Raw genomic sequence first — 21,755 nt, 5'->3', positions numbered from 1 at the left:
TATAATATCATCACTTGAAGAGAATAGACTCTCTCGGCTAACTCGACAAACAACTTTCACCCAAGTAATGCATTTGAGTGGCTGTGTGTGTTTGTGGTTAAATGCATGTATGTTAGACAGCGTGAATGTGTGTTTAAGTTTGAGGGAGAGAGTACATTTGAAAAGTTTATTTCCAAAACGCTATGTGTGTACGATATTCCTGTTCTCAGGTTTTTAATTCATAGATTTTAGATGTGTTTTTTTGCAAAACACTACATATCCATTGTTTAGCTGGAATGGTATGTTTGTATCCTGTATATTTTACTGTGATATGTGGTTGTCTCACCTAGCTAATTTAAGATGAATGCACTTACTGTAAGTCGCTCTGGATAAGAGCATCTGCTAAATGACCATTTCAAATGTAAATGTTTTGCATACAGATCTCATGTATTGATTTTGAAATATTGATGTCATAAATGTATAATTTGTACATTTATAAATAATATAGATATTTGTTACACTACATGACCAACCCCATGCCATGATTAGATAGGGAAAAAAACACACCAATATCTTTCATTTCTTCAAACAATAAAAGCTAAATTACCAATTTCTGAAAATGGATATATAACGCTTTTGAATGAAACTCTTCATTTATTCTGCATGTGAGCTTCATCTTTAGAATGTGCTACGTTGCTTTGTTTTGAGGAGTTTTTTTAGAAAGAATCCTTGGCTTCAGGTCATAGTTTTAGATCAGCTCAGATATTTCTCCAGTCTACTTCCTCCCATGGCTGTATTGTCCTGTAATTTGCAGACAGAGGATGCGTCCCAAATGGAATAGGGTGCCATTTGGGATGAAGACAGAGAGGAGAGAATGGACATTTTAGTGTTTGATGACACGTATTACACCACCGTGAAGTTCAGCTAATAAGCACATTTTTTTATAGAATTAGTCTGCTGTTGAAGCTGCTCTGTGCTGACCAAGAATTGCCGCCCTGCCTCCTCGCACGTAAACAATTAATGAGAAGCTGAAACTGTACTCCAACCGCTCTGAGAAAATGGCTTGATTAAAAGACAGCTGTGCCTAATTGGCAGCGGCGAGGATTGTTTGGGTAATAGCCAGGAGGTATTACCCTGCGACTCCTCAAGATGGATCCCCACAGTACAGTACAGTAGACATTTGCAGGCCAAGAGAAAGCAAATAGCCCTGATGGTCTGTAGGCTATGAGAGAAAGCAAATAGCCCTGATGGTCTGTAGGCTATGACCCAGACACTGTTGGCAGAGGTCAAACACAGCTGTCGACATTTCCCATGCAGTACATAACTCAACCAAGATTAACTGCAATTCGGCAAATCAACAACTCAACAACTGCGTTTCGAGATTTTATGCAGGCATACAGTATGTCTGTATTGCATGGTTCCTTGTGTGGACAGCTGGTTTAAATAAATTAAAGCAACGTGCTGTATATTTACACATGCATGCTAATTGCTTTAATGTCTAACCTATGTCAAATCTGAAACACACAATGCAGGGCCGTACAACATACCATACAGTGCATTAGGAAAGTATTCAGACCCATTGACTTTTATCACATTTTGTTACGTTACAGCCTTATGCTAAAAGTGATTACATTGTTTTTTCCCCCTCATCAATCTACACACAATACCCCATAGTGAAAAGCAAAAACAGATGTTGACATTTTTGCAAATTTATAAAAAAAACTAAAAACTGAAATATCACATTATATAAGTATTCAGACCCTTTACTCAGTACTTTGTTAAAGCACCTTTGGTCTTGATCACAGCCTCGAGTCTTCTTGGGTATGACGCTACAAGCTTGGCACACCTGTATTTTGGGAGTTTCTCCCATTTCTCTCTGCAAATCCTCTCATGCTCTGTCAGGTTGGATGGGGAGCGTTGCTACACAGCTATTTTCAGGCCTCTCCAGAGATGTTTGATCGGGTTCAAGTCCAGGCTCTGTCTGGGCCACTCAAGGACATTCAGAGACCTGTCTCGAGGCCACATTGTTTTGGCTTTGTGCTTAGGGTTGTTGTTCTGTTGGAAGTGCTGCAGAGATGGTTGTCCTTCTGGAAGGTTCTCCCATCTCCACAGAGGAACTCTAGAGCTCTGTCAGATTGACCATTGGGTTCTTGTTCAACTCCCTGACCTTGCTCCCCTGATTGCTCAATTTGGCTGGGCGGCCAGCTCTAGGAAGAGTCTTGGTGGTTCCAAACTTCTTCCATTTAAGAATAATGAAGGCCACTAAGTTCTTGGGGACCTTCAATGTTGCAGACATTTTTTGGTACCCTTCCCCAGATCTGTGCCTCGACACAATCCAGTCTCAAGGCTCTACAGATAATTCCTTCGACCTCATGGCTTGGTTATTGCTCTGACATGCACTGTCAACTGTGGAACCTTATATAGACAGGTGTGTGCCTTTCCAAATCATGTCCAATCAATTGAATTTACCACAGTTGAACTCCAGTTAAGTTGTAGAAACATCTCAAGGATGATCAATGGAAACATGATGCACCTGAGCTCAATTTCGAGTCTCAGGCTCTGATCAGTCCCTACACCCAAACGAGGGCACTGCACACATCCACCTCTGGCCTGCTGGCCCCCCTACCTCTGAGGAAGCACAGTTCCCGCTCAGCCCAGTCAAAACTGTTCGCTGCTCTGGCACCCCTATAGTGGAACAAGCTCCCTCACGACGCCAGGACAGCGGAGTCAATCACCACCTTCCGGAGACACCTGAAACCCCACCTCTTTAAGGAATACCTGGGATAGGATAAAGTAATCCTTCTAACCCCCCCCCCCCCCCCTAATAGATTTAGATGCACTATTGTAAAGTGGTTGTTCCACTGGATATCATAAGGTGAATGCACCAATTTGTAAGTTGCTCTGGATAAGAGCGTCTGCTAAATGACTTAAATGTAAATGTTAAATGTCATAGCATAGGGTCTGAATACTTATATAAATAAGGTATTTCTGTTTTTATTTTTAATACATCTAAAAGCCTGTTTTTGCATTGTAATTATGGGGTATTGTTTGTAGATAGATGAGGAAAATGTTTTATTTAGTCCATTTTAGAGTAAGGCTGTAAGGTAACATAACGTGGAAAAAGTCAAGTTGTCTGAATACTTTCCGAAGGCACTGTTAAAGTGACGATGATGCTAGTTTATATGAAATATCTCCACTTCTGCAGCATATACCTTTATGTTTCAGTTCATTGTGTTGGAAGGCTGGCCTATGTTTTGGTGCTTGGGAAAGAGCTTGTAGGTTTTTTTCTGTGTCCCTAAGCAGCAAGTCATTTTCTCATAGCTGTCCTTCATCACTTATTCACAGGGGCTATCTATTATGTATTGTGATCTGATTGAGAGTGAGTGTTCTCCGTTCTGGCCCCTTCATGAACCCTCCTTTTGAGCACTAGCTTCAAAAAACACTGATCCAGACTGACCTCAAATTCGAAATGAACCCATAACACAATTTTAAGAGAGGTGTTTTACTTAAAAGTGATATCAGAGTGTTTAATGCATGTGGGTGAGAGAGGAAGGTAGATAACGTAGCTTTGATGATTTGAATGTTTGAAAAGGTATATTAATGCATAGCCAAAGGCAACCTCAAGACATTCGGTATATGTTATTCTGACAAAGTTTAGTGGAGTCAAACATTTTAAACAGCATTGTAAACAATGCCCTCAAAGTTCCTAGCTAGGGTCACGGTGGATTTATGCCTCATTCATAACCCATTTCACTGTAACTGAAATACATATTGTACACTCACAGTACAGTAGCTTACATACATACCGCAGAGAGGAGGCATATTTTTTAGCCGACTATCAGAAACAGACAGCCTCCCTACCTACAAGCCAGAGTCCCTAATCCCCAGCAATAGCTTCACCTTGTCCACCTCCTCCTCTTACAGTAGACACATCCAGCGATGAACTCTCTGTGGTGGTCCCACTGATGCTTGGCCTCCACACAGCCAGCCAGCCCCCCGTCTCCCCCCACCGCCTGAGCAATGACAGGCTGCTGTCAACACAATCCAGCCTGAACCGCCCACCCACCGAACAGACCTGACTGGGCCTGATGGGAGCTCAAGATGAATGCCGGTTCCAGCTGGACAATATAGTGCATTGTCTGCTTTGGAAAGAGCGGTCAAAGCTATTTCGTACAGGGTTTTCTCCATTTTTTCCCCGGTTGTGTTTGGTGATGAGCTTCTGTCTGTCATTGTGGTTTTCTTCCGTTATTGTAATCCGATAAGAATGATTCCTGGCCATCTTGAATTTCCCATGATGCCTTGAGGCAAATCATAATTTAAACATTAGATCTGACAGCTCAGAAGAAAGAAATGTTGATGTTTTATTCAATATTTCTAATTCTGGCTCCTGAAAAGGATTGATGTTCAACCTTTTACAAGCTGAGATACACTACATGACCAAAATACATCTGATCATTGAACATCTCATTCCAAAATCATGGGCATGCATATGGAGTTGGTCCCCCATTTGCTGCTATAGTGTTAAGATTTCCCTTCACTGGAACGAAGGGGCCTAGCCCGAACCATGAAAAACAGCCCAAAACCATTATTCATCCTCCACCAAACTTTACAGTCGCCCCTATACATTGGGGCAGGTAGCATTCTCCTGGCATCCGCCGAACCCAGATTCATCTTTTGGACTGCCAGATGGCGAAGCAGGATTGATCACTCCAGAGAACTCGTTTCCACTACTCCGGAGTCCAATGGCGGCGAGCTTTAAACCACTCCATTCAACGCTTGGCATTGCGCATGGTGATCTGCTTGATCAGCTCGTGTGTGGCTGCTCGTCCATGGAAACCCATTTCATGAAGCTCCCGACAAACAGTTATTGTGCTGACTTTGCTTCCAGAGGCGGTTTGGAACACAGTAGTGAGTGTTGCAACCGAGGACAGACGATTTTTATGGGCTACGCGCTTCAGCATTCGGCGGTCCCATTCTGTGCACTTTTGTGGCCTACCACTTTGCTGCTGAGCCGTTGTTGCTCCTAGACATTTCCACTTCACAATAACAGCTCTTACAGTTGACCGGGGCATTTCTAGCAGAGCAGAAATTTGACAAACTGACTTGTTTGAAAGGTGGCATCCTATGACGGTGCCATGTTGAAAGTCACTGAGCTCTTCAGTAAGGCCATTCTACTGCTAATCTTTGTCTATGGAGATTGCATGGCGGTGTGCTCAATTTTATACTCCTGTCAGCAACAGGTGTGGCAGAAATATCAGGTGTGGCAGAAAGGGGTGTCCACATACTTTTGTATATATTGTGTAATTTAAAAGCGCAGTATGCTTATTAACCTGCCATAAATAATATGACTAAGGAGGTCTAAGCTTGAGAGAGAGAGAGAGAGGGAGAGGTAGAGGCGTGGCCAATATCTGAACTGTATCTGAACTGAAATATACCCAGAGGACTTACTCGAAGTTCAAGGTATGCCCCAAAAAGAGACCCATGCATTACAGCTATTACAGTTATGAAATGGTGGCATGATAGTGGCATGATATTTATATTCTAACTGCAGAACAAATCTCCGGACTAGGGGAAGCAAATTAGCTTAAACCCAGGTCGGGATTGGCTGTGTGAAAGGCGAGGTACCCTTGACCCTGTCTCTCTCTACCCTCACTGTGATGTTAGAGCGAGGGCGATGCCATCAAGTGCGGCCGGCAATCTCCCAAAGCTCTGGGATGAGCAGGAGTTGTGTCAGCACAGAGCCGGGATCAATAAGATTAAGACGTATAGCATTATAGACATGCATGTACACAGAGGTATACACGCGTACTGTACACACACTGAGACACACGCACAGTACATGTTTCTGATATGTAACATACTGTCAAAACTAGTTAACACTTTGCCTTTTGAATATGAGAATGCACAAAACACATTTGACATGTAACACATTAACATGTTTTCACACAGACAGTATAACTAGAACCCACACAGACAGTATTACTGGAACCCACACAGACAGTATAACTAGAACCCACACAGACAGTATAACTAGAACCCACACAGACAGTATAACTAGAACCCACACAGACAGTATAACTAGAACCCACACAGACAGTATTACTAGAACCCACACAGACAGTATAACTAGAACCCACACAGACAGTATAACTAGAACCCACACAGACAGTATAAATAGAACCCACACAGACAGTATAACTAGAACCCACACAGACACACCTACAGTAAATATACAATTCCAATTCTTTTGGCAATAAAAGGAAATGTTTAATTTAAGTCTACAACATATGGGGCTCATTTCTTTCTGAGATGCTGTAGCTGTATGGGACAGATGAGGGACATTTCTTAGCTTTCACCACACCATCTATTTGTATAATATACACCCCTGAGATGGAACTGGACTTGTGCTTTTTCATGATACACCATATTTTATCACCTCTGCTGTTGGTGAGGATTGTGCAGAAAATGCATTGTGTGGCTTATTCAGTGTTGGCCTACTGTAGCTGGTGGCAATTAATAGGGAGAAATGAGAGAGGAGCCTGGTATGGACTGATGCTCAACACCTAGTGATTCTGGGATGGCAGTAAATAACATTACAGCACTGGACCAACATCTCTGAACCTGCAGATCCATCATCAGCGCTGCTAGCTACTATACTTTAACACACGTGAGTGTACACACACACACACACACACACACCCACACACTCCCACACACACAATTGGAATATAACAGGTGAGAATCTGAAAATAGTACAGATGATCTGATGGTCAATTTCCAACCCAAGGTAAATGGCCTTTCTTCATGACTAATAAATTCAAGTTGTTCTATCTCCAGAGACAGCAGCAGCTCATAAACAGAGCAGGCAGTCAACTAACAGTCTCACTTAATTACCTTTTCCATAACCATCCTTTATAATCATGCTGGGAGAGGAAGTTAATTCACTTTAATAACATGCAGGATATTGAGACAGGCCCTGTATAATTAGTCAACTATGTCCTGTTCTTATAAATCATCTGCACTGGAGTTGCCTTGTTAGTTAGTTAGAAAAGTCTACCAAAGTTTCAGGACCTTTGAACGTGTTGTACTTTTTAAAGTGACACTGTGTTTGGAATACACGCTGTCTAGCTTGTTTTATATCTATTTCCATCTCCCGTGGAGAAGCGCAGGATATTGAATAACATTATAACGATGAAAGTCATGCAGTTTATGGGCAATTGAAAAAATGGTTTTAGTTCAAATTCATATTGTACATAATCATCCCTTTAAAGTTACTTTACAATGCTCTCAAACCACTGGCAATGTATGCTCAGTATTCTATCCTTTGAGGGTCAGAAAAAAACAGAGCGGTTAATTGGAATTATTCATTTCATACTAATAAAATGGCGGCAATTCTCACCCAACCAGTGTCAAGACAGTTAATTCCAAATCCTCACGTCTGGGAGGTCGTAGAGGCTTACAAGTTGGGCTGTTTTCACCCCCCCCCCACCTCTCATTTCTTAGCTCTGTTTGAATTCATATGACCATTGGGGTCGATAGACACAATGTCACAGACATGAAAACTAATCTTATACACTACAGTCTCTCACCCAAGTTCTGGCCTCTTGTCCATTGATATTCAAAAACAGTGTGTCCGTCAGAATCATTTTGCCTGACTGTGTCATACAGAGGGGGAAGATGTCTGACACCATGTCTCTGAATGTGATTATGTTCATCTGATTTAAACCAAATAGAATGATATGGGAGATCAGTCGACGTGAGGCACTGAATCCAAAAGCCACGTTGGAAACCAAAATGTCCATACTGAATCCACGAAATTGCAATATCCTAAGCCTTAGGACATGTGACTAGCAGTACGGAAGCGATGGAGGCTCTGTGGATTGGGGCTCAGTTATTACTCTGTTACTGTGGATAGACAGGAAGTCCCACACCACCAGAGCAGTGGCACTTCCTCTCTAATTAGAACAGTTTGGCAGGCCAGGCAGTGTCCCACTCTCCAAGTGTCACTCAATGATTCAGCCCTACCTATTCTTCTGTGGTTTGGGATGGGTGGATAAAAAATGTGTTTTGATTGATGTTTAAATGTTGACGGGCTTTAATCAGACTCAGTATGTAGCCTCAGGTACAAATAAAGACAGATGTTTTCTTGACTGAATACAGAGCATGTCCTTAAGTGGTCGGCCTCGAGAGTATACTGACGTACTGTGTTTGTAGATAGATGGTGAAGATACCCCTTCGTTACAGTGACATGATGCATCTGAAGGGAGCAAAATGACAAGATTGTTATTTCATAAAATGATTAATAAAGCAAATATCAATCTGTCAAGAATTTGACGGATGCTTGCCTGAAGTCTTGTTTCCGTAACTTAGATTAGGCACGAGGACACAAATAGCACTCAGGGGAGGACACATTCCTCTGGTAAATATCATAAAAAGGCAAAATAGTTTCATGGCTTTTACCTACAACTTTCCATTGTTCTTATTTAATTATACAGTGCATTCAGAAAGTATTCATACCCCTTGACTTATTTCACATTTTATTGTGTTATAGCCGGAATTCAAAATGGAGTCGAAAGTTTGGAAACACCTACTCATTCAAGGGTTTTTCTTTATTTTTACTATTTTCTTCATTGTATAATAATAGTGAAGACAACAAAACTATGAAATAACACATAAGGAATCATGTAGTAACCAAAAATCTGTTAAACAAATCCAAATATATTTTATATTTGAGATTCTTCTAAGTAGCCACCCTTTGCCTTGATGACAGCATTGCACACTCTTGGCATTCTCTCAACCAGCTTCATGTAGTAGTCACCTGGAATGCATTTATTAACAGGTGTGCATTGTTAAAAGTTAATTTGAGGAATTTATTTCCTTCTTAATGCATTTGAGCCAATCAGTTATGTTATGACAAGGTAGGGGTGGTATACAGAAGATTATGAGATATGAAGGTAAGACCCAGATGCAGACCACGTCAGATAACCAATAGTTTAATCATCCCAAAAGGCAGGCAAATTGACAGGTCAAGGCAGGCAGGGGTCAGTAGTCCAGATAGGTGGGGCAAAGGTACAGGACGGCAGGCAGGCTCAGGGTCAGGTCAGGCAGAGGTCGGTAATCCAGAGGTAGGGCAAAGGTACATGACGGCAGGCAGAGTGGTCAGGCAGGCGGGCTCAGAGACAGTACAGGCAGGGTCAAAACCAGGAGGGCGCGAAAAAGCAGGAGCTGAGACAAACCGCTGGTTGGCTTGAACAAACAAAATGAACTGGCACAGACAGACAGAAAACACAGGTATAAATAAATACACAAGGGTTAATGGGGAAGATGGGCGACACCTGGAGGGGGGTGGAGACAATCACAAAGACAGGTGAAACAGATCAGGGTGTGAAAGAAGATAGCCCATATTATGGCAAGAACAGCTCAAATAAGCAAAGAGAAACGACAGTCCATCATTACTTTTTAAGACATGAAGGTCAGTCAAAAACTTTGAAAGTTTCTTCAGGTGCAGTTGCAAAAACCATCAAGCGCTATGATGAAACTGGCTCTTATGAGGACCGCCAGAGGAATGGAAGACCCAGATTTACCTCTGCTGCAGAAGATAAGTTCATTCGACATACCAGCCTCAGAAATTGCAGCCCAAATAAATGCTTTACAGACTTCAAGTAACAGACACATCTCAACATCAACTGTTCAGAGGAGACTGCGTGAATCAGGCCTTTATGGTTGAATTGCTGCAAAGAAACCACTACTAAAGAACACCAACTTTTTTGGTTACTACATGATTCCATATGTGTTATTTCATAGTTTTGATGTCTTCACTATTATTCTACAATGTAGAAAATAGTAAAAATATATTGAAAAATCCTCGAATGAGTAGGTGTCAACTTTTGACTGGTACTGTATATTTTTCTCATCCATCTAAACGCAATACCCCATAATGTCAAAGTGAAAACATGTTTTTAGAAATTCTTGGCAATTTTATTGAAAATTAAATACAGAAATATCTCATTCACATAAGTATTCACACCCCTTTGCTATGACGCTCCAAATTGAGATCAGGTGCATCCAATTTCCTTTGATCATCCTTGATGTCACTACAACTTGATTGGAGTCCACCTGTGGCCAATTCAATTATTTGGACTTAAAACGATTTAAAACAAAACACACACATCTATATAAGATCCTACAGTTGACCATGAAGTCCAAGGAACTGTCCATAGATCTCTGAGATAGAATTTTGATGAGTGATACAGTAGCAAGTACCTGGATTTCTTTGGAATTACCTGGATTTCTGCATAAATTGGTCATCAAATTTGATCTGATCTTCATCTACGTCACGACAATAGACAAACATAGTGTGCTTAAACTAATAACACACACATTATTGTATTTTTCTTGTCTATATTGAATACCATTTAAACATTCACAGTGTAGGTTGGAAAAAGTATGTGAACCCCTAGGCTAATGACTTCTCCAAAAGCTAATTGAAGTCAGGAGTCAGCTAACCTGGAGTCCAATCAATGAGACGAGATTGGAGATGTTGGTTAGAGCTGCCTTGCCCTATAAAGAACACTCACAAAATTTGAGTTTGCTATTCACAAGAAGCATTGCCTGATCTGAACTATGCCTCAAATAAAAGGGATCTCAGAAGACCTAAAATTAAGAAGTGTTGACTTGCATCTAGCTGGAAAAGGTTACACAAGTATCTCTAAAAGCCTTGATGTTGATCAGTCCACGATAAGACAAACTGTCTATAAATTGAGAAATTTCAGCCCTGTTGCTACTCTCCCTTGGAGTGGCCGTCCTGTAAAGATGACTGCAAGATCACAGCGCAGAATGCTCAATGATGTTAAGAAGAATCCTAGAGTGTCAGCTAAAGACTTATAGCAATCTCTGGAACATGCTTACATCTCTGTTGACGAGTCTACAATACCTAAAACATGAAACAAGAATGGTGTTCATGGGAGGACACCACGGAAGATGCCACTGCTGTCCAAAAAAAACATTGCTGCGCGTCTGAAGTTTGCAAAAGTGCACCTGGAGTTTCCACAGCGCTACTGGCAAAATATTCTGTGGTCAGAAGAAACTACACTTGAGTTGTTTGGAAGGAACACACAACACTATGTGTGGAGAAAAAAGGCACAGCACAGCACACCAACATCAAAACCTCATCCCAACTGTATAGTATGGTGTAGGGAGCATCATGGTTTGGGGCTGCTTTGCTGCCTAGGGCCTGGACAGCGTGTTATCATCGACGGAAAAATAAATTCCCAAGTTTATCAAGACCATTTGCAGGAGAATGTTAGGCTATATGTCCAGCAAATGAGTTTCAGCAGAAGTTGAGTGATGGAACAGGACAACGACCCAAAACACAGAAGTAAATCAACAACAGAATGGCTTCAACAGAAGAAAATACGCCTTCTGGAGTGGCCCAGTCAGTCTTGACCTCAACCTGATTGAAATGCTGTGGCATGACCTCAAGAGAGCAGTTCACACCAGACATCTCAAGAATATTGCTGAACTGAAACAATTCCTCCTGACTGTCTGATCCGCAACTACAGAAAGCGTTTGGTTGAGGTTATTGCTGCCAAAGGAGGGTCAACCAGCTATTAAATCCAAGGGTTCACATCATTTTTCCACCCTGCACTGTGAATGTTTACACGGTGTGGTGAATGAAGACATGAAAACGTATAATTGTTTGTGTTATTCGTTTAAGCAGACTGTGTTTTTCTATTGTTGTGACCTAGACGAAGATCAGATCAAATTTTATGACCAATTTATGCAGAAATCCAGGTATTTCCAAAGGGTTCACATACTTTTTTTTGCCACTGTATCTGGGAAAGGGTATAAAAGAATGGAGTGTTAAAAGTTTCCAAGAGCAAAGTGGTCTCCATCATTGGGAAATGGAAAAGAACATGGAACTACCAAGACTGCCTCAAGCTTGCAGTCTGACCAAACTGGGCAGAAAGGATCTTAGTCAGGGAGGTGACCAATGACCACTCTGACAGAACTAAATAGTTCATTGGCTAAGATGGCAGAACCTGCCAGAAGGACAGTCTGTACAGCACTTCACCAATATGGGCTTAAAGGGAGAGTGGCCAGATGGAATCAACTCTTGAGAAAAAGGCACATGACAGCATGCCTGGAGTTTGCAAAAAGGCACATGAAAGCCTGAGAGCATAAGGCAAAAGATTCTGTGGTCTGATGATACAAAATTGTATCTCATTGGCCTGAATGCAAGGTGCTATTTCTGGAGAAAAACAGGTACAGCTCATCACCCGTCTACCACTACCCCTACCGTGAAGCATGGTGGTAGCAGCATCATGCTATGGGGATATTTTTCAGCGGCAGGAACTGGTAGACTTGTAAGGACAGAGGAAACAATGAATGGAACAAAATACATACAAATCCTTGATAAAAACCTGCTTCAGAGTGCAAACGACCTAAGACTGGGGGCGAAGATTTTAAGTTCCAACAGTACAATGACCACAAGCCTACAGCCAAAACAACGCTGGAATGGCTTCAGAACAAGAATGTGAAGTCCTTGAGTGGCCCAGCCAAACCCCGGACTTAAATCACATTGAAAATATGTGGAAAGACTTGAAGATTGCGGTTCACTGCTACTCCCCATCTAACATAACAATTCTGAAAAGAAGAATGGGAGAAAATCCCCAAATCCAAATGTGCAAAGCTGACACCCAAGACGACTCAAAGCTGTAATCACCGCCAAAGGTGCTTCTACAAAGTAATGACTTAGGGGTGTGAAGACTTATTATTATTTTTTTTTATACATCTGCAAAAAAGTTTAAAAACATGTTAATTCTTCATTATTTATTCTCGAAGTCGCTGATTATGATGAGGGACAATGTCTAGATTCTGCCTAAGCCCATTAGAGCTCAGCTAGGGGGGACTAATAGAATAAAGGGAATGACCATAGGGGGAAATTGAATGCAGGCACTAAAGATGTGAGGCCCTGCCGCTGCTGGTCAGTCAGCCTGTACTGACTGCCACTTGCACAGAGGCTTGGTTGAACTTGTATAACCATTGTGCTTCAGCTTAACAGAGAGGATTATCAAATGATACTTTAGCTTCTCAAGCTAGTCACAACTGGAGGCTACATGGCCCATGGGAGTAGAGAAGAAAGGCTTACTGTACAGATCAGCGAGCCCACAAGACTTTATACACCAGAACCCCAGAACTTTTCTCGTTTTTATTGTGGCCTATTCTGCAAAGATAATGAGAGACAGTGAGGGAGAGAGTGGGGAAAGGACAGGGGGAGGTGAAGAAGAAAAACAACCAGTGGCGCCGGACGGTGCTGAGCCTTTAAGCTTTGCTGCTTGGAGAATACAAACGATCCAGTAATCGTCCCTGACCTTGACACTGACAACAAGGTCACTGGGGAGCCGGGGTGTTTGCATTCCCACAGATGATTTGCCGAGACATGCAGAACAATTAGTGAACTGGATACAAGGCCATCATGTTGTGTGTCGTCCCCCCCCCCCCGCCCCTCGGGTCCAGTACCTGTTCCCCTTCCTGGCTGGCACCTCACACTTCATTATGATAGATCACACATCAATACGGCAAAGCCAGGTCAGCCTTCAGGTCTCTTTTTCTCTCTCTCTCTCTCTCTCTCTCTCTCTCTGTGTGTGTGTGGGTGCGAGTCTCCTTTATGTAATTAAAGGACTTTTACCCTCCAACTGTGGAGCCTTACCTTTGTTATGAAATATTTCCTAGAATTTAGATACAATTATACTAAAGGCAGATTCAATTTGTGTTTTCAACTGTTTGATTGTAATAGGAGGAACTGAGGTCTTGAGCTTTAGCGGTTTCATAACATGGAATTAATACATGACCCTCTATGTTTAGATCAACGCAAACAATGAGATATTATGCTGAACAATTCTGAATGAAATATTATGCTGAGTGACGCCAATCAGATACCCAATATAATCAATTCCCGACAATAATTCCCCACCTGTCTCCGAAAATTAATCTCTGAGGTTAAGATTGAGAGCCAGTGCTGCTCCTTCCAGAAATGTAGTCACGCTACTAACCTCAGCCCAGTACCCCTCTCCCCCATCCTAAAGCTGCTAACCCCACTCCGGCTACCCTCGTTCCCCCAGCCATGCTGCTAACTCCAGCACAGTACTCCTTTCCTCCCGCCAGCCGTGCTGCAAAACTGAATCCAGCTCCTCTCTCTCCCCCCACAACCTGGACTCAGGGAAAGGAAAGGGACAGAGGGATACCTAGTCAGTTGTACAACTGAATGCATTCAACAGAAATGTGTCTTCCACATTTAACCCAGCCCGGTCGACGTAACATAGTACATGTAAATCCGGGACACTCCAATTAGTATGATGTGATATTATGTTTCATATGGTATGTATTCATTTGTTGATGTCCATCTATTTTGTACAATATGTATAAAATATATAAAAATCGTATGATATGTTACGAATTCCAATTTGTTGTGGCTAACGTTAGCTAGGCTAGGGGTTAGCGGTGAGGAGCGGGAAAGAAGGGGAGAGGTGAGGGTGGAGGCGTTGGGAGCGACGCTGGGCAGCGTCTTAGACCTGAGGGGGGTCTTCAGTTGGCATGGCATCAAGCATGATCTATTTCTATAACCTCCCTAAACCAGCATGATCTTGCAAGCTCAAATTCTGTGAAACCAGCGTGAGCACAGTGGTCAAGCTGGTTTGACAAGGGTATTCTTTTCTGTTCAACATCCGTATGGAGTATAATCTTTAATATTTGCATCATGTGTTTGGACATACTGAACCATCTGCTCGTGAGATTCTTTCCTCAGGATATTAGTCTGTTAGACAGCCATACCTCTCCCACGACCCAGCTCCTCTGTCAGCTCAGTGTAGACAAACACCCGGTTCACCCTGCACAGGAGGAACAATAGTTTATAATCTTTCAATGTCAGGGCTGTGTTCAAAATTCCCTAGACGGGTGTCAGTGTAGACGTCTTTGATAAGCACCAGTAAAGGTAACTATGTCCACAATGATTCACACTACCTGGAGTGCCACAACCTAAAACAATTTCGGTCCCCTACGATGCATAACCGCTTGCCCTCACATTCAGGTGCTACGCAAACATAATCGCATCCTATTCTCCTTTCCATCTTTCCTGTAACAAAGCCGATGATTTCTAGAGTAGTCCTCCAGTACATTGAAGTTTCACTCTTTCTGTTCTGACTATAAGCCAAATGTTAGTGTGGTCATTAATAATGTCACTTTAATAATATTTACCTATCTTGCATTACTCATCTCATATGTACAGTATATACTGCATTCTATCATTTTCTACTGTATCTTAGTCTATGCCGCTTTGACATTGCTCGTCCATATATTTATATATTCTTAATTCCATTCCTTACTTAGATTTGTGTGTATTGCGTATATGTTGTGTATTGTTAGAAATTACTTGTTAGATATTGCCACACTGTCGGAACAAGAAACACAAGCATTTCGCTACACCCGCAATTACATCTGCTAGACACGTGTATGTGACCAATAACATAAGATTTGACTTGATTTGGTCTTCCATCAGATTGTGCCAAATAGCCATCTCCTGTGTGTAGCCAACTTCTATGTTTTAACATGGCATGACAACAATCATACAATAGGATGAACAGATCTGTGAGCAGGCTTGCCGAATGTCGATTCCCTGCCAGGCAATGTTCACCTGCCTGTCCTGTGTGTGTGTGCGTGTGTGTGTGTGTGTGTCCTGTCACTCTTGTTTATCGTATTGTGCTCACCTGGACTGTGAGGGTGGGATTGTCCCTCATAAAAACGTTGACTTACTAAAGGATTGTGGACATCATCTGATTTATAGCAAACACTATCACAATTTGCTTGTGTCTAGATGAGTGCGTGGTGGATGAAGGACAGTGATAGTGGAACCAAACACAAAATATGCTATCCTATCTAGCTAAATTAGGATTTAGTAGCTTTAGTAATCTAGCTAGCTAACTATCTTAGTACAGTAATAGTACAATAGTAGAAACAGACACTGTATCTGCCAGGCAGGAAAACCATGTCAGAAAAGCTGATAGGCTGAAGTTGGAGCATAGCTAGCCATCTTCTACATGGTAGCTATATTCAGAGAGGGTTTTTCTACAATATTCACACAATTACAATCTTCATGGAATTAAAATCTAATTTCATCAATTACATGTAGAAAAACCTATTTGAGTGAACATTAGCAAGCTACCAGCAGATGAAACAGAAAGTAAATTGTTTCTTCTCCTTCCCTTTCCCTGGTTTTAGCTTGCATCTATCACTGTCTAGCTGGCTAGGTTTAGGATATTTACTAGCCCATACCAGTGGCAAATGTAGTTATGTTATCGACATTTGGCAGTACACAAAGAAAACGATGCTCACTTGTTTTGCCAGCTAGAAAGAAACAAATTCATTCAGAAATGGAGAGGATAGATAGCTAGAGCAATAGCTAATAACGCAAGCTACTGCTTGCATTGCAACCAACATTATTCAGCACTGCAAATACAGACTTTTTAACAAAATGATTTGTCATTTAAGTGACATTATTGATAAAACATTGTCATAACCAATTTAATAATTTTCTTACCTCAACTGATCCACCTGGTTCCCACTTTGAAGCTGTCAAAATAGAACTTGAGATCCACTCTCCTTTCAGTCATCTACCAGGGCACTGAGGCAAATGTAGGATTTGGTCTGAGATTTTTCATTGAAGTAAAAATAAAAGTTCCCACACATAAAGTCCTAAACCAATTATATTTATTTTTAACTCATGTTGTCATGTGTAAATAGCATTTTTCAGAAATAAAATTGGTGATTGGATGGCAGTGTTATTAAGGCATGTTCACTGCCTTGCAAAAGTATTCATCCCCTGTCACGTCCTGACCAGTAAAGGGGTTATTTGTTATTGTAGTTTGGTCAGGACGTGGCAGGGGGGTGTTTGTTTTATGTGGTTCGGGGTTTGTTGGGATATGTGTTTATGTAGAGGGGTGTTTGTTTAGAGTATTCCGGGGTTTTTGGTTATGTTCTATGTTTTGTATTTCTATGCTCTGTCTATGTTGTGTATTTCTTTGTGTTGGCCTGGTATGGCTCTCAATCAGGAACAGCTGTACATCGTTGTTGCTGATTGGGAGTCATACTTAGGTAGCCCTGTTTTCACCTGTCCTTTGTGGGAAGTTGTTTTTGCACTGCTAGGGTTAGCCTGCAAAACTGTTTAGCTGTCATTCGTTTTCTTGTTTTTGTTACGTGTTCAAGTTTATTAAAATAAACGTTAAAATGAGCACTCAACCCGCTGCGCCTTGGTCTACTCCCTTTGACGGCCATTACATCCCCCTTGGCGTTTTTTCTATTTTGTTGCATTACAACCTGTAATTTGAACAGATTTTTATTTGGATTTCATGTAATGGACATACACAAAATTGTCCATATTGGTGAAGTGAAATGAAAAAATAACTTTTTTCAATATATAATAAAAAATAAAACAATTTAAACGGAAAAGTGGTGCGTGCATATGTATTCACCCCCTTTGCTATGAAGCCCCTAAATAAGATCTGGTGCAACCAATTACCTTCAGAAGTCACATAATTATTTAAATAAAGTCCACCTGTGTGCAATCTAAGTGTCACATGATCTCAGTATATATATACAAGTTCTGAAAGGCCCCAGAGTCTGCAACACCACTAAGCATGGGGCACCACCAAGCAAGCGGAACCACGAAGATCAAGGCGCTCTCCAAACAGGTCAGGGACAAAGTTGTGGAGAAGTACAGATCAGGGTTGGGTTATAAAAAAAAATATCAGAAACTTTGAACATCCCACTGAGCACCATTAAATCCATTATTAAAAATGGAAAGAATATGGCACCACAACAAACCTGCCAAGTGAGGGCCACCCACCAAAACTCACAGACCAGGCAAGGAGGGCATTAATCAGAGAGGCAACAAAGAGACCAAAGATAACCCTGAAGGAGCTACAAAGCTCCACAGAGGAGATTGGAGTATCTGTCCATAGGACCACTTTAAGCCGTACACCCCACAGAGCCGGACTTTACAAAAGAGAGGCCAGAAAAAAAACATTGCTTAAAGAAAAAAATAAGCAAACACGTTTGGTGTTTGCCAAAAGGCATGTGGGAGACTCCCCAAACATATGGAAGAAGGTACTCTGGTCAGATGAAACTAAAATTGAGCTTTTTGGCCATCAAGGAAAACACTATGTCTAGCACAAACCCAACACCTCTCATCACCCTGAGAACACCATCCCCACAGTGAAGCATGGTGGTGGCAGCATCATGCTGTGGAGATGTTTTTCATCAGCAGGGACTGGGAAACTGGTCAGAATTGAAGGAATGATGGATGGCACTAAACACAGGGAAATTCTTTAGGGAAACCTGTTTCAGTCTTCAAGAGATTTGAGCTTGGGATGGAGGTTCACCTTTCAGCAGGACAATGACCCTAAGCATACTGCTGAAGCAACACTTGAGTGGTTTAAGGGAAAACATTTAAATGTCTTGGAATGTCCTAGTCAAAGCCCAGACCTCAATCCAATTGAGAATCTGTGGTATGACTTAAAGATTGCTGTACACCAGTGGAACCCATCCAACTTGAAGGAGCTGGAGCAGTTTTGCCTTGAAGAATGGACAAAAATCCCAGTGGCTAGATGTGCCAAGCTTATGGAGACATACCCCAAGAGACTTGCAGTGGGGGGGGGGGGGGGGGTGAATAGTTATGCACGCTCAAGTCTTTGTTTATTGTTTCACAATAAAAAATATTTTCCATCTCCAAAAGTCAATTTTCATTAAAGGTTGTAAGGCAACAAAATTGGAAAAAGGCCAATGGGGTGAATACTTTCGCAAGCCACTGTAACCATCATAACTATTCATCCAAAAGTAGAATGTTCCGGCTGGAAAGGGGAAGGGTTAGTTATCATGCTAAGTAGTTGCTAATTAGCTATTAGATTGAGATGATGAGATTTGAAAGTGCAACCTTTGGGTTGCTAGACGTTCACGTTATATGCCTACCCATCCACGCCAACCAACCACCCTACTTAAGTAACCTTCTGTCTTATGTAAACATACCAAACATATTATACTCATTTGAGTGTACCCGATTTACATTTACTATGTTACATCTAGTCTATGACTATGCTCCCCAGCCTATAGCTGCTAATCCAGACCAGCTACCCTCTCTCTCCCAGCAGTGCTGCTATCTTCAGCACAGCCCCCCTCTCTCCCCCCAGCCATGCTGCTAAAACCAATCCAGTTCCCCTCTCTCCCCCAGCCTAGCTCCTAACCTCAATCTAGCGGCCACCTATACTCCAAACCCAGCCCCCATAAATCCCAGCTGAGATCTCTCCAGGAGTGGTCCCTTCTAGGGCCTGGTGCCTAGCAAGATCAATCCAAGGTGGAGTGGCTGCAAGTCTCAGCAGCTTTTTCCCTGCTTTAAATGCAAATAGATTGAATCAGAAGGGAGTGGGAGGATCTCCATGGTGAGGGGTTCAGGACTGACAGGTGCTAGGAAGGACATGTAAGAAAGGGTAAGGTACAATCTCTGTTGATCTCACAGAAAGTTTAAGTGTGTTTGTGTGTGTGTGTGTAATATTGGGTCACATTTTATTTGGATAGTCTAGATTTTCCATCTGTAGATGCTCTACAGATGGTTGTACTATCTGTTGATAAGCAACTGCTTGCTAAGGTTAGCGTTAGAATAAGGGTTAGGGTTAAGGTTAGTAGATAGTTGAAATGTTACTGATAGTCTTAGAGCATGAGTCCACCTGGATGGAAAATCACAATTCTTTTTATAAAAACAATATGCCCTCACAAAATCTTAATAAAAACAATATGACATTTCAGAGTTTCCTTTAGGAAAAATTGGCACCTGACAACATGACAGGAAAGATTTTAATTTACCTGACATTTGAGAAATGTAATGGACATCCTTATACACTCAGAGACAACCTGGCGCAACCAGCGCCTTCAATAAACAAGGTGTTTTTTTTCTCACTTTCCTTTTAGAAAGCAGACAACAGGTGTTCAAAGTGATTAATATTCTGTCCAACACAACCTATCCAACCATCCTTCCTATCTTTTCTTACTGGATCGTCTTAGTATGATAGTCTACTGGCATTTTACCAACCTTGGGTTTCTTTTTGAATGTTTATTCCAGGTTGTCTCTGTTTCTTCCAACCTAAACTCTGGTTTCTCTCTCTCTCTGTGTTTCTTCCAGTCCACTCTGGGTCAAACGGAGGGCCATGCAAGAGGACAAACTGTGGGAGGGGCCGCCAGTGTGTGCTGCTGGAGTCGACGGGCCGGGCAGAGTGTGTGTGCCAGGAGAAGTGTCGACCCACCTTTGTGCCGGTGTGCGGCTCCGATGGAAGGTTCTACGAGAACCACTGTGAGGTGTACCGCACCGCCTGCCTGCAGAAGAGACGGATCTACGTGGTGCACAGCAAGGACTGCTTCTTCAAAGGTAGAACCACATCTCCACACTGTGTTGATGTTATTAATGGAAATCTTGTTATTTGGAAATGCTGATGTTCTGATACCAAACAAGTCAAATTGCAAAGATACCTTTTTGTTTAATGAATCAAAGGAACTCTAAAACCCAAAGCTGGGAGACAATCATATCCACAAACTGAGACTGCGAGTCACAAACAAAATATTCTCTAGAAGTTGTGCTAATTATGTCAGTTGAGGACACATAATTCCTCCCTAAATTACAAACAAAAACGGTGAGGGCTGACTAGAATTTATGACTGGAATTTTCGTTCAATAGAGACAGAGTCAAACAAATGGGGCATTAAAGAAATGAAAGAGGGAAATAATTTGTGCAACATTCATAATGTTGTCTGTGTCCTGGCACTCAGGGCTATGGCACAGGGTCAAGATTGTCCTGGGAATCGTATCAATTCACTGACAGATGGGGCCTCGTTTTACGGAAGCAGTCTCTGAGGTTATATTCAGCTTATACATGCTTTTATACTCTATTAGGGTTTATTTCAAGTAATTCATTGAGAACATTTCTAAAACTGAACAAAGCCCACTAAATCATTAACAATGGTAATGTAAGCCAAATGGTAGACTTGTACATTGGAAATGTTCTTGAAGTTAATGTTAAGTTGTCATATGTAATTCAAAGTATTGCATAAGCATCCCAGTAATATCTGACAAAAACAAATTTTCTGTCAAACCTAAACAGTAGTATCTGCAATTTCAGTTTGCTGACAGCTTCAATTCATAACAAATTACCACGGATTACAAATACTGCATCGATAATCATTGGACTCCCAGTCCCTTCCCTCCTGAACGAATGTGCAATTCAACCAAAACGCCTACTTTATCAACAATGCAGACCACCCACTCCATCACTGCTTCGACCCCCTGCCATCAGGTCCTAGCTACGGGTCGGTAAATGGCCACTCTACTTACTGCCTGTTAATACTGTTCACTGCTTTCCATACAAAGCAAAGTATACATGGGATGATGAAGGCTGTGTCATGCTGTTTACAACTTCTTGTGGTGAAAGGAATTTCCTCTTGAATACCAATAAGTAGCATTCATTCAGTCCTTACCAGCTACAAAAATGTGTTCATGACTCTGGCTGAGGGGGCAACATCCCTCTTTACTCTTAAGTTAATGTCCAATGTTGACTGGGACAGTTATATGCAGTAATTATTGGCCTTATGCTGATATAAATAGAAGTGAGTAGCAGTGTACAGCACATCGTTTACAGTGGTGTCATTCGATGCTGGGACCGGGCTAGTTAAGAGAGGTGCTTA

At 41.8% G+C, this 21,755-nt stretch overlaps 1 protein-coding gene across 1 annotated transcript in view; it reads left to right on the top strand.

The window, feature by feature from the left end:
* The window catches only part of LOC115148555 (follistatin-related protein 4), a 224,332-nt gene that overhangs the window by 77,413 nt on the left and 125,164 nt on the right, over window positions 1–21,755 (top strand). The window contains exon 4 of the mRNA XM_029690540.1: window positions 20,204–20,446. Within this exon, the coding sequence (XP_029546400.1) occupies window positions 20,204–20,446 (243 nt within the window). The remainder of the gene's footprint in view (window positions 1–20,203; window positions 20,447–21,755) is intronic.

Source organism: Salmo trutta, chromosome 15 (assembly GCF_901001165.1).
Source record: "Salmo trutta chromosome 15, fSalTru1.1, whole genome shotgun sequence".
Classification (NCBI taxonomy): Eukaryota; Metazoa; Chordata; class Actinopteri; order Salmoniformes; family Salmonidae; genus Salmo; species Salmo trutta.
Note: the sequence above shows the minus strand (reverse complement) of the source record. Positions and strands in the feature narration are given on the sequence as shown.